The following is a 14,516-nucleotide window of genomic DNA, read 5'->3' as shown; positions in this document are numbered from 1 at the left end:
AAGTTTTGTGTGTTGGTGATTTCTTTTTCTACTATAAATGCCTCTGATGATGGCTCCGTGGTGAGCCGAAACATGTAAGGCAGGTGGTGACGAGGTGGAAAACTTAAAAAAGTGTCACATTTGACGGAAGGAACTTGATTGTTAAATAATTATTCCGCTTCGTAGAAAAATACAAATATCTCGAAATGACAGCACCAAATCAAAATCATATTACCGAATAAATTTGCAGGATTAAATATTGGTTGCTTGGTACCATTCAGTTCAGGACCTTTTGTTTGATCGTCTTATATCTAAAATAAAATATACAAAACTATAACTTTATACATGTTTTTATGGGTTTGAAACGTGGCCTCTCATATGAAGGGAAGTACACTGAACACCGAAAGCATGGTGCTGAGGCGTACATTTGGGCCACAAAAGGGAGGAAGTAATAATGACTGGAGAAACCTGCATAACAAGGAGCTTCATAATTTGTACCTGCTACTCAGCAAATACTGTTTTGGTGACAAATGAAACATGAGATGAGTGAAGGATGTAGCACACATGAGACGGGTGCAAATTCGTTCAGAATTGTATTAAGAAAACTTGCGGAAAAAGAACGCTAGGGAGGCCTGGGTGTAGATGGTAGGATAGCATTAAAATGAAAATTAAAGGAATGGCATGTGGCAGTGTGGATGGAGGATCATCCAATCGCCCTCACGGAAATTTGTTGCCGATCTAATTGATCGTCGCAACTTGAGATTTACTCTGAGATATCGATTATGTTCCCAGGTGATTTGTTTCGATTAATTTCTGAGTCAAAGACTTTTAGCAACATTTTTTCAACAAAAGGGGATAGTATCATCATCATCTTGATGTAATTACTAAATGATAAAGAGAATGGATGAAAGAAACGCAAAAGAAATATATGTTAGACATTAGGATCTCACGGTCCTGATTATGAACATTATTAACTTCTTGGGAGTGACACTGTGTAGCCAAGCAGGCGTTTACCCACGTTTAGGAGAAAGGTACTACCTCCATCTTCAGGGTCGAAGGATATTTCAAGCTTGCTTACTTTATTCTTCATTCCTTAAGATGAAGGCAGTGCGTTCGTCCGAAACGTCGGAAAACTTCTATCAGTCTACATGGTGCAACAACCCAGCAGATGTCACTCTTAGGAGAAATATGATGCGGTTTTACAATCCACAAGTTTCCTATGCACTTACTGGCTCTCGAATCCAGATCCGTGGAAATAGTTAAGAAACGGAACTTAAATTAGTTCCTGAGCAATTGATTACTATAATGAAACTTTATTCTGTGCCTACTCTTTGGAAGAAAAGAACAGGTTCCATACTTACTGAGGCGTAACGGGACCGCTGCCCTGAGTCTAAGAATCTGGCTGACCTGATGACACAGTTCCAATGCAATGCGCCTGCGTAACAGCGAAATTTAAAAGCCAGGAGAGACATTATATCCTGCGGCTACCCTATGCATACGTGCATAGCACAAAGCCTCAGGATTTCCATCTGGAGCAAATTAACCGAGCCAGATGGGCTAAAACAATGGAGCAGTAAAACGAAATACCGAATTATATACGCGATTCATTGCCTTTTCGTCAAAAATCCTTGTTTAGTCCCATCTTCCTGTTACTTTTGTGGCCAAATCAGGTAATTTTCATCACAAATAATGATATATTATCACACATTTCTCGCGACAGCCGTGAACAAGCAACGGGCGTGTCACGCATAATCATAGGACGTTTGCATTCGTGACCAGTACTCCCCATATTTTGCATAGACCCACATTTTCTTGACCTCGGCACTTGTCGGAGGTGAGTGGTCAGCTTCACGCCCTGGCCGCTTTACGCCCAGGGAAAGAGACATACACCTTCATGGCGTAATACTTAATTGGTTAAGCACAGGGACAAGTTCATTTTTACATTTTGTACAAGAGGCTTACATGACAAACCAAAGGAGAGATCTGTGAAGGGCAGAGGCCTATAACAGGGGCATACCTCGAGATCAGGGCACTCCTGTGTTGCAGTACATCTCAAATTCGTTATCACTGCATTAATAAAAGAGTATCACCCATGCATATTAAATATTTGATAAAAGTATATACAATAATAATATATTAGTTTCTTTTGTCAAATGAGAATTTATGAGGAAAATAAGGGCGATTGTCTTCTAACAAGGTACACCGTCTAGTATGGTACATAGGTAAGGGTGTTTCGGAGGAACCTACCGTCTGTATCTTCATGGTAGATAACTAAATTTACTTCATACAGATTCCAACGTTGCGGAGTATTCTCCACGCTAGAAGTACAACTCTAATCTCTTACCTTGAAAATGGTAACAGCAGGACCCTCCGAAATTTTGGTATTTATCTCCTAAACTGGCCGGCGTCGCATTGCACAAGACAGTAAGTAATCTTCATGGTGACCGTCGTGAGAATCTCGCATCTCACATGGGAAAAATCAAGTTGAAAATATGGGTATTACAAAATGTGTAACCTCACACTACATAACCTCGATTCGTCTCACATTTCGAATGAAAGACGCCTCGATTAAGTGCATCCCTTGACTTGGTGACCAGGACACGAACGGGAACCACCTAATGGCAGAGTCACTATGTCGCTGGCATGCAAAGAATATAAACTGTTGACGTTTCAATATGGTCACTATGTTCGCCGCTTGAACGCATGGAGCTTTTCTCAGTACTTAGAACTTTGTTTCATTTTGTTGAATACTTCGCGTGTATGAGGCAGCTTACTGGGTCCTGCAGGCTCTTCCTGAAATTAGTCTACGTGTGCAGTCGAGTTTACAACGCTAATATTAGCCTCTATTAGCTTCCTCACATTTCACTACAATAATAAGATTTATATATTTATTTTAGCCTAAATGTAAATTGGAAAAATGGATAAGAAAATCTACAAATGTAGACTACAAATAAGTGAATGCTAATTTTCCGGCACAACCTGGTATTAAGCGAATGCGGGCCTACGCAAATGAGAGTTTGACTACATAGCTAAGTTTACAAATAGTACGGCTTACAAACACTCTGTGGGGCACGCGTTAGCGTAGTTGGTTGAGGCACTATGCTACAAGTCACAAAATCGCGGGTTCGAGTCCCGATGAGGTGGATTTTTTTTTCAGTTTACCTAATTCTTCCAGCCGCACTATGGCCCTGGGGTCGACTCAATCTCTAACAGAAATAAGTATCAGGAATCTTTCTGGGGGGTATAGGGCGGCCGGCGCTTAAGGCTATCTCTGAGCCGACTGTCTAGAGAAAATTTGGGAGCCTCGAAGTCCCACTACCCTATGAGCCTTCACAGCCTGTTACAGGGATAGCTTTATGTTTTTCCTTACCTCTGACAGATATGTAACAGCCCATTCAATGGATCATTTATCTTTCTTTTTTTGGACGCTTGGGTGTGTAGGGAACAAAGAACTGCGCTATACCGCGAGATTTCGGCCATACAGTAACGGGGAGAGAGTTGAGGGTGGCTTGTCTCGTAACGTGCTCGAGTCTGATCCTGATAAACTGCACACAGCTCGCGAAAATAAATTCTTCCAGCCGTTTGAAAGAAACTTCATGAAGAAACTTCATGACACTGTTTGGCCGAGAGTGACCAAATTCGCGAATATGGAGGTATGGCTGTACTAGTACACTGGTGAGTCTGCAACAATTTTCATGGATAAGCGCCATATTCGAATATTCTAATATCGTCATCAGTTCTTCATAATCACCAAACACCGTTGTGTGTAATGGTGCGGTTTAAGTTCCATTCGTGTTGAGGTAATGCGACTCTAATGAGGGCTTCGATATGTCCTTGCAAAAGCAGAAGTTCGGAAAACAAAACAACTATGAACCCGGTGCAATAAGACGTATCGTGTTAAATAAGTTATCATAAAGCGGAACGCGCCACTCCCAACAGACGACGCGGAGCAGAATGAGACGACAATATAATTAAAATGCCTTCATTTGTGTCTCAGTCCTGAGGAAGTGAAAACTTGTTTTCAAAGCAGCACAGAACTCATGGGGCTATACAGCTGCTGTAACCAACGGGAAGATACAGTACATTTCGTCACGCAATTAGCTCCAGCATCCTACGGCCTATCGGTGACTGAATGTCGGACAAGCCTTGTACTGTCCCTCCGCTGCTAAAAAGTAGGGGCAACTAAACACAGACTTGCCACGAAATTGTTCATTTATCCAATTAAACGTTCTTATGACAGGACAAATGAACGATTGTAATTGCCTCCAACGAAGTCAAGAAGTATTAATTAGAACTTCCAGTTACCACACTGACGGCTGTTTTGACCCCCAACCCTACACTTTTTTTATTCCTAACCCTATACATGTTTCGTATTTCATACAGCCAGAAAATTAACCTCACTCTACATGTTTGTCACATTACAAGTTCCTCTCATACACACGCGTTGCATACCATGCACACGCACAAACCGGCTTCATATACATGACGTTCTACTCATAAAATAACTTAGCCTCAATAACAGGCTTACCACACTTGTCACTTCAGTGAAGCCCCATAAAGCGATCTGCAGCAGGGCAATAAAAGAAACGTTCCCATGGGCATTAGTAGCATTTTCGCCACAGCTCACTGTGGTGTGACCACAATGCATTCAGCCTCCCAGCTAACCGCGATTTGCTGGAGGTTGTACCTCGAGGATGTGTACCTAGCATTCCTCTGTCGTACTCAGAAAGCCCGGAGTGTGTTTAGGACCAGCAAGCCCTGCTGGGGATTTCGTGGGTTTCTTCAATGCTTCAAATCCTTTCAGGTTCACCGGCGTTGCATAAGTACACACCATTGCTTAGGCATGCTCAGTCCTCGTGGAGCAACACGGCGATAGTTACTGGCCACTCCGTTAGCTCTCCGAGTGGTGTTTGTTATTATCTGCAGCTCAATAGATCGTGTTGCTAACGTTATCTAGCGCTTCGTAACTTCCTGTACAGACCCTCCCAATACTGAGGTAGAGTTCATCCACACAACGTTTCTACTGTCATCTCCAGGTATTTTGTTTATTGCTAGTGGGATGGGACTAAGTCCCTGGATAGGTGACGGTGACTGTGAAGAAATTGGTGGAATTAAGATTGGCGGGGGAAACTGAAGTACTCGGAGAAAACCAGCCCCAGCGCCACTCTGTCCACCACAAATCCCACTTGACCAGTCCCGGGATCGAGCCCGGGCCGCCGCGCGACCTCATCTCCAGGTAAGTGGTGCCATTGTTCGACACAGATATGTTCAACCGATGCACGTATTTTTAAGTCGATTAAGAAAATTAAAACAAGTCGATTTTAAAAGACTCTGCCTCCTGTACATGGCACTCGGAATTACTGAGTTTTGAACTCAGCCCCCCGGCCGGCATTCTGCAGAACACGTTTCGGAAACTGGATGTTTCCATTCCTCAGCTGAAAGGGTACATGGCATATACGCTGTTGGATCCATTAGAAATAGCTAACCTCTTATCACGGGAAGTTCAGATCCAATTTCCGAAACGCTGTGTTCTTCAGAACACTGGGCGATGGCCAAAGTTCTAAAACTTCGTAATCCAGAAAACTAAAACACTTAAATCCAGTTCACACAGAGTGGGGGGGGGGAGGAAACACGGACGAAGCAAGAGAGTGCCCACTTGATCTTTCAGCTAGAAACATCAAGATGTTGTTACTTGTTACGGTCTCAAGTTTTTCTCATTTATTCTTTCACAGGGCAATGTATGATGCGTTGGCATTTAGTCCGCAGACAACTTTTCTTAAATTGGTTTGCTTCTCATGTTTCTATATATTAAAAACTCAAAGAACAAGTTCCAGAGCAACAAACTACAGTTCGTTCCAAGGGTGAAATGAGAATATTGCTTTACCAAACAAAATTGAAGATCCGACAGGATTGTTCAAAGAGTAAAACTTTGTCAATGTGGAATAGGAGATACCGAAACAAAATAGTTTTTACGTAAATGTGAACTTACATAACTTACATATGCAAAAGAAGTACTGTGGTGATATAGAAATTTGCTGGGACTTGAAATTCCCACAAGTCTCCTACGGAACTTATACAGCGCGTTTAGACCAAGGGACTGGCCACTGAACACTCCAGCTTTGTACTAAAATGTCCCTTTGGGTTTGCTCCACTCTATCTTCATAAACGACAGTCCAAGGGACAAAGTAGATTTCTGAAGTGCTCGGTCGGGGCACCTGATATCCTGACTAAGGTTTTTCGTTGTTTTTCTAAGTCCCTCCAGACAAATGCAAAGGCTGTACCTTGGCCAGGCCACGACCGCTTCCTTTCAAACTCATTATTCATCAGTAACCCTACCACTTGATCCTATATGCTCCAAATGGCAGCGTTGCCGGTCACGGTAGCCTAGCGGTCTAAGGCATGTACTGTCTTCGCTCGCTTGGAAACCGGGATCGTGGTTTCGAATCCCACTCAGGGCATGGATGTTTGTGTGCGTTTTTCTGTGTTTGTGTACAGGTAGAGGCCTTGCGACGAGCTGATCACCCGCCCAAGGAGTCCTACCGAACGTGTAAGATCTAGAAAAACCGAAGTGAACGGAGAAGTTCATGGAGGTAGGCCTAGGCCCACTGGGGCTGTAGTGCCAAGGAAAAAAAAATGGCAGCGTTGTAAAATGAACCACAAAAAATAATAATCCAAAGGAAAATACGGAGAAGGCGAAAAGGAAAGAAAGAAAGAAAGAAAGAAAGAAAGAAAAAAAAAAGTCAGCAAGCTTGGGAAGATTGTTTAATAAATGTCGCATAATTAGCTCTTCCTTCCTTTAGTCGCAAGCCGTTGAATAGGGTTGAGGACACTGCTGCAATTATTCGTACACCACGTCATTAGAGCGCTTTCAGCGAGGCTCACTATGGACACGAGCAGTCTCTGCTTACCTGTATTTACATGGTACACATTCTCATGGTTATCTGTAATTTAAATAAAGTAAAGCAGGTCTTCATGCCTCCTTACTGGCAACAACTGTAGAGAACAGCAGAAATTACAACAGTAATAAATTATTATTTGCAGGAACTGAAGTGTGAGACCGGCCATGGCAACAATGGCGCCCACAACTATGATGCAGATGAGGAAATTACTGACCTAATTTGAGTAACTTAATCATTCTAATAGACTAATATATGCGGGCTCTTGTGATCACTTTAATGACTCTGTGAGATGCGATGCTGTCGCACTTTTCGCGGTAATGAACCTCGGTTTCCATAAAAGGAGAAATTATTTGCCGACTTACGGTTCTGAAGAATGGCGGCTTCATGGAGCAGAATGTAATGAGGCCTAGAATCAGTCCGCTTTCAGGTCAACAGTCGGGTGGGTAAAACTCAGCCTGTCATAAGCACATTCCTACACTGTTCTACGTGTATTTTTCCTTTCTATTTTAACATTCTTTCTGTTACGTCAGGTAAACGGCAAAGTTGCCCCCTGTGCTTAATTTAGCACCGCTCCGCGCATTCTTAACCTCGGCACTAGATGGAGTCCGCCAGCTTCACGCTCCGACCACTAGGAATCTGGGTGGGGGGGGCCATCACAGTCGGTCGGAAGGCTGCAGAAAAGGAACAAATCTCTTACCACTGCCAGGAATCGAAGATTACAGGGGCACAAAACTTTTCGACCATCCTCATATATACTATATATATAGTAGCGTATAGAGTCGTTACTATGTGACGACCGCGAGATAGGCTAATATACCAGAGACGTTTCTAGGCAACGGCTCGGTAAATACGTTTCTGCAGCAAGAATCGGCGCCCACCAGTAGACGTACTGTTGGAAACGGGGTGTTTCTGCGTGGTCCGTGCCGAGGAGTTACAAGGGAGACAAGTGGGGGGGGGGTCAGGTTCAGTTCTGTACGGAAGTCTATGAAGAGAGGACTTGAGCGCGTGAAATTGAAGAATCTCCACTGTTAAAATCCGTTACCAGGAAAAGTCTAGTGAAGACACTACAGAGTGAAGAAGACTTAGCACGTAGTGAACTGTAAAGTGTGAAGACTGGCGATAATGTTATAGTTATTTGTAGTTACGGTCTGTAAGTCATCAATAAATCCAATATCCAATCCACACCCCGTCTATAGTCACTCATACACGTGGCAATATTTAGACTGACTACCAGAATTCAGAAATACACGAATGTGAACAGCAATATCAATCTCTAATGAAAACGCTATACTTCTGGTATCCTGATTACAGCATTAATAATTTCATCCTAAAGATCAGACGTTGCAAGAACGCGAACTACAGATGTAGGACTGCATGTTTTATACGACATTTCCTCAACAAAATTACAATGCAAAATACAATCTATGAAATATGTGGTATGAATTAATTTTTCACTGCGTAATATTCACCCACTGATCCATTTCACTGCCGGTCTCACAAATCACCGCGTATTTGCAATGTATCACATTTTACCTGCGAAATTCGAAGTTTTCATCCGGTGACTACGAATATTGCTGTATTCTTGGATGTGACGCCGTGTATCTTGGTAGATAGACACCTCCTGCCTCTTTCTTCGAGCAGTAGGAGCACCCTATATAAACCACACTACACGGCGCCGTATCCCACTTGAGAACAATTTTCTTATTTCACTGGCCGTACTTGCTCCATTAAATTAAGGTCTAAGCTGGGATAGCGTAGTCGGTATAGTGACTGGCTACGGGCTGGGCGACCGTGGGGTTGGAGTTCGGGTCCCGATAGGGTCAATAATTTTCCCTTCTCCACGTCGTCCAGACCAGCTCTGGGGGCCACCCAGCCTCCTTTCCAGTGGGTACCGGGGGCTCTTTCCTCAGGAGTAAAACGGCAGGGGTGTAAAGATGACCACTCACCTACAGCTAGGGCCGAGGTCAAGGAAATATGGATCTATACATCCACTCCCCCATACGCCTTCATAGCGTAGTGCTTCGTTGGTTAAGCACAGGGATTTTACCTTGCAGTACATTATAACTGTGTTACAACAGTGTTTAAGTGGACATGAATTTGATCCAATTATCCGAACCTCCTTTGTCACTAATTAATTCGGATAATCGGTATTCTACTGTAGTAGATAAGAATAAAGTAAATGAGAAGTTGTTCCTGTGATAAACAACATCATGAAGAGGGGGGAGGAGAAGTAAAGCTCTGCGCATTCTTTCCCTCGTCATTAGGCGGAAGTGAATTGTCAGCTTTGCACTCCGGCGGCTTTAACCCCATGAAAAAATCCACTTACCCGCTGGACCCCGTGGGTGAGTCCCGATGTCAATCTGGATGGGATGGCAAAAAGAAAAATCCTTGCCCCAGCCGGGAATCTAATCCCGGTCGGCCAGCCCGCGGCAAGTCACTTTACCGGGCTGACCTGTCCCGGCACAGACAGGCACTACACCCAACACAAACTACTTCTCATTTTCCACTGCCACAACCTGTCAGTGAATTTACAGATGATAACACCGTAACTGATCTGAATCAGCGCCTATAGTTGGGCAGAGTGTTTAGCACTGATGCGTCATATTCTGGAGGTCCCGGGTTCGAATATCGGGTCTGAGGCCGGCCACCTGCCTAAGAATATTCGTTGTTTCCCTCAGTCCCTCAAAACAACTACCGGGATGGGTCTACCTTAAATTAGTTCATTACAGCTTCTTTCCACAAACTTTCCAAATTACCATCCTATTATTCGACTCAAAATAACTTGCGTAACTGAAAACAACATTGAATAAACCTTAATTAAATTAAATTACACTGAATACAGCAACTAGCCAACGTATGTTAAAGTGAACTCCATTCGTTCTGAGCCTTGATTAAGAAAGGGGAACACAAACTGACCTCTCTGTTGGCTGGTGACCTGCCGGGTTACATGCTGCTCCACCCGTTGCTGCTGCGTAACTTGCTGTTGGGATATCTGCTGCTGGCCAGTAAACTGTTGTCGTTGCATTGTCGGTTACTTCACACGCGAGATCACACAACACACGAATTGAAAATAATCAAACCCTTCGATGTTAGAAACAAGATTAAATAAAAAGATTCGTAAACGAGAAACTTAATGACTAGTCTGTTGAGAAATAAATATATTCGTTAGCTGCCAACCACGGCTTCAATTAGCAGAAGTCAAGACATAATTACAGTCATCCCCGAGCCATATTCGATATACTACAGACGTCGGTCGAATGCGAGTTGCGAGCGAAGAGTGTTAGGCCGTGTGTAACAGTTGGCGACCGCCGACATCGGCTGTAGAAGAGGGGAAGGCTGTGAGTGCTGCGGGAGTGGGAGAGCAAAGGAGTCACCAAAAATACCAGCTAGCTGATTTTAGATCGTGAGCGAGCGACTCATGATTCCAGTAGCTGAGAAACCGAAGCCTAGTAGTTACCAATAGTAAAACGCCCCCTTGAAGAATGTGCCCACACGCATCAGAAGACATCTCAATCGTCACTATACCAACGGCGTGTATTCATTACTGCACACGCAGTGCCCTATACTCGTGTTTCCATCCGTTCTTCCAACACACTCTTCCTTGACCTGATGGCGTCTGACCTGCGTTAATGCAATAGCACCCGAGCAATGGACAAGGAGGGGGAGGGGAGAGCGGACAGGTACCCTCTGAAAAAGAAATGAAAAAACAGTTTTACAGTCACAACTATTTCGACGCGTTTTGCTCGAAGTATATCGATGAGGCTACGGCCTCGACAACAGAGAAACAAATATCCAATTCCCAACAGCGGTAAGAGATCTTTGTCTTTTCCACAGCGTCCAGAGCGGCTCTGGGGCCGAGTTCTTTCTCAAGGGGTAACCCGGCCGAGGCGTGAAGCTAACCATTTACGTCAGTCTAGTGCCGAGGTAATGAATGAGCGTAGCTTCCCTGCTCCTTCATACGTCTTTGTGGCACAGTACTGTACTTCATTAAGCACAGAGACAATTTTACTATTTCTACGAACATCTCCTTTCCTACAGTGTATAAAAACAACGAATAGTGGGATAGTTGTGTCTCTCTGCCCACCTACCAGTCCGTCTGCATGTTGCATCTCAGAAATTAGTTTCCACGAAATCTTGCTCGTTATTTGATTTGGGGCAAGAGGTTGTACTAAAACTTGTTTTGGGAATATAATTATAACTTACTTTATATTAAAGTCAAATCAAACGTTATCAATTTTATCAAAAATAACTTAGTATAGAAAACATTAATGGGCCCTATATAAAGTAAAATTCAGATTTCATTAAGATTTTAAACTGCCATTGGAAAAATTTTAGATGTTTTATATTTGAAGAAATACAAAATAAAGTAATTTACGATTATGCAGTGTAATATCAGGGCAAATGACACGTGCAGCACTGCAAAGCAGACATTCAGAAAATTTGTGTACACATTTCGCTTTTGTAGATTCTGGGATGTAACACTGTGTAGTGCGGTGAAAGACAACCTACGGAACATGTCGCCTCCATCTTCAGGGTCGAACAGTGAACCAAGCAAGCAACCAGCATCACGCAGGAAGCAGGTTCAATTTCATGGGACTACAAGGCGCTATATCCCAGAAGACAGAACTCTTCATAGCCATTGCTTGTGAGAATCTCAAATCCAACCTGTTCATTCTTGTTCCTATGTACCATGATCTGTGTCCAATACAAGCTACAGCCCCGACACCACAAGTTCATCCTTGGACCCCATCCTAAACCATTTACATTCACTTCAAATAGACACATCCTGTTTACTCATTTTACTCGTACTTCAGAATTATCTTCTTACCTATTTCTCGGTTACCTGAGTGATTTCATAATCTTACCTCAGTCGGTACAGCGACAGGCAACTTGCTGGACAATTGGGATCGATTCCCGGCAGAGGCAAGGTATTCTTCTCTACTCCACAGCATCCAGACCGGTTCAGGGGCCCACCCAGCTTCCTACCAGATGGGCACCGGATGCCCTTTCCCCGGGGGTAAAGCGACCAGGGAGTGAAGTTGACTACACTTCTGTCTAGTGCCGATGTCATGGCATAGTGCTAATGGATAACTCTAGCTTTTTGCCTTTCGTAAATTTGGTGTACATTTTGCTAACCAAAATACTATATGCATTGTCTCCCGTATGCGAGCTACACGTCCGGCCAAACTCGACGTCTTTTAATTAGCCTACCTTGAAATCAGCCTGCTACGTGTACAGTAGACCCTACACATTATTAAGTTCTTTGTTACGTAATTGCCTCAGACCCCCAGGTTTCAGGTAAAGCTGTCCTTACACTTAATTAATTAAGCACCACGCCATGACCACGCATGTGGAGTGGGGGTATAGCTCCACCATTCTTGGACTCCGCACAAGATGGAGGTGCGTGGTCAGCTTCAGCCTCAGCCCTTTACTCCCGGAGAAAGAGCCCACAGTGCCCATTGCACAAGAAGCTGGGTGGGCTCCAAAGTCGGAGTGGACGCTGTGGAGAAGAGAAAAATATTTTGCTTCTACCGGAAGCAGAACCTAGCCTCCCAACCCGTAGCCTGTCGCTATACCGACTGAGCTATCCCAGCTCCACTGCCTTCAGAGTGAGGGGTCGAATTTCGCACTCATACAAGGCATCAGCTATCAGCCACACCGAGCATTTTGGCTCAAGCGGTTACGCTTCTGGCTTGTATTCCTGAGATGTCAGGGCACGAGCTAAAGCATTACATACACACCAACATGCTCCGTGAAACCTGTGATAAACGAACCGTTATAAAGACATGAATTATGTCACTGTTGAGAAGTTACATATTATAACATGTGAATTCATGTCTGACCGCCTCTGTGGTCTAGTGGTCAGAGTTCCTGGCTACAGATCCAGAGGTCCGGATTCGATTCCCGGCGCTACCAGATTTTCTGAGAAGTTGTGGGTCTGTAACGGAGTCCACTCAGCCTTCTGAGGATAATTGAGGAGCTATTTCGAGGAAATAGCGGCTCCGGTCTAGAAACCCGAGATTAACGGCCGTGGGGATTCGTTGCGCTGACCACGCGACACCCTCTATCCGCTAAAGTTGGCACTAACTTCGCCGACAAGCGGCGGTCGCTTGGTCGGTATAGTTCGCTTGCGGACTAAAACCACGGAGTTTAGCTTTATAGTATTCCTGTCTGGAAGTCTGGAAGGCAGGGCAGAGATTTTTCTCTCCCCCACCGCCTCTGTGTCGGCTCTAGAACTCATCCCAGCCTCGAATCCAAGGAGTATCGAAAATAAAGGGCCATGGAGCGTGAAGCTGACCATCATGACTACCATTTACTGCCCTCTAATGAAAATTGTCTTCTAGGAATTACTGAAGTAAAACTGAATGTATAAATTGGGGTTTATGGTACTGCAGGAATGCAGGAAACGCAAAAGTGCCAAGCAGGACACCCGCCTAGTATCAACGCGGCCAGGTCCATCTGCTATATTTACAGACTAACCAAAACTTCGTATGTCAACTGGCTATGAAGATGCGGAAACATCAGAATGTTTGGGCGCGAAAACAACCGCAGCTTTTAACTACTTTGCTATTTCTACACTGGGCCTACGTCCAGATATATATTTGGCATATTATTGAGGAAATATTCGCTGACAGGCATCAGGAGAAGAAAATTATGTTGGATTTGAAGAAGCTATTAGCCCTGCGATAGTTCATTGACATCCATATGAGAGGTGTTTGGAACTAGATACAATTGTAATGTGACGGAGCAATACGTAGTCATATCAGATTGCCTCAAGAATGTCTGGACGGGATGCTACTCTTGGGGAAGAATCACACAAGTACCGAGTTCGAGGCACTGTGTGGGGTTAAAACCGGAGGACTTGCAGTCTCAAACTTTCCCTCCTACGAAATGTCTGTCTTCGTGCGATTCTCTCTGAAGTCACTCTTATTTAGATGAGATGAGCCCGGAAGGGAATAAGGGAGCCAATTGCGTAACTGCACCACATATCTTGGTTTAAAGACGCCATTATGCCTCATAAATAACATAATTTTAAAGCCCTTTTCATCCTTCGCCGTAACAAAGTCCCAAACAATGGAGTAACTGAAATGGATGTTTCGTTCACATAATAAATTAACGTTTAACTACGCCTAGAAGTCCAGGGTTCAGTTCTCCTCCAGGTGAATGATTTAGCTATTAGCTGCCGCCTTCGGAAGCTTGGGGCTGTCACAGACCCCCCCCCCAACCATTAGGAACCGAGGACTCCTGCTTTGGAAGCTAAGCGGCAGGAACCTAAAGCGAACCTCTCATCTCAATCTATATCAGCAACACTCACTCAAATGCTGAGGTTTATAGCGTCGAACTGTAATGATGAACGGGAGTGACTGTGGAAGGAAGCAGTTCTAGCCTATACAACGCAGACTGAGTGCCAAAGGAGAGCCAGTCTTTGGGCCGACATCCTAACGGCAGACCTCCTGGATACAAACAAGGCGACTGTCTCTATATCCTGATTAGGAAGTTACATTCATGAAGCAGTGCCCAGACGTAAGGACACTTCATACTTTTTTTTAATGCGCTTAGTGGCGGGGGGAGTCCAACTGGGTCCGCTCGGTACGGCGGCCACTGATTGGCCTATTCTAGCCTGCCCCCCGTGGTTAT

At 44.2% G+C, this 14,516-nt stretch overlaps 1 protein-coding gene across 2 annotated transcripts in view; it reads right to left on the bottom strand.

Moving 5' to 3' along the window:
* The window catches only part of LOC111862209 (titin), a gene marked incomplete at its 3' end in the record, with an annotated part of 157,350 nt that overhangs the window by 128,177 nt on the left and 14,657 nt on the right, over nt 1-14,516 (bottom strand). The window contains 1 exon segment of one of the 2 annotated variants that reach the window (XM_033750584.1): nt 9,795-10,526. Coding sequence (XP_033606475.1) covers nt 9,795-9,903 — 109 coding nt within the window. 2 annotated transcript variants of the gene reach the window in all.

This window comes from Cryptotermes secundus, unplaced genomic scaffold (genome assembly GCF_002891405.2).
Source record: "Cryptotermes secundus unplaced genomic scaffold, Csec_1.0 scaffold1304, whole genome shotgun sequence".
Classification (NCBI taxonomy): domain Eukaryota; kingdom Metazoa; phylum Arthropoda; class Insecta; order Blattodea; family Kalotermitidae; genus Cryptotermes; species Cryptotermes secundus.
Note: the sequence above shows the minus strand (reverse complement) of the source record. Positions and strands in the feature narration are given on the sequence as shown.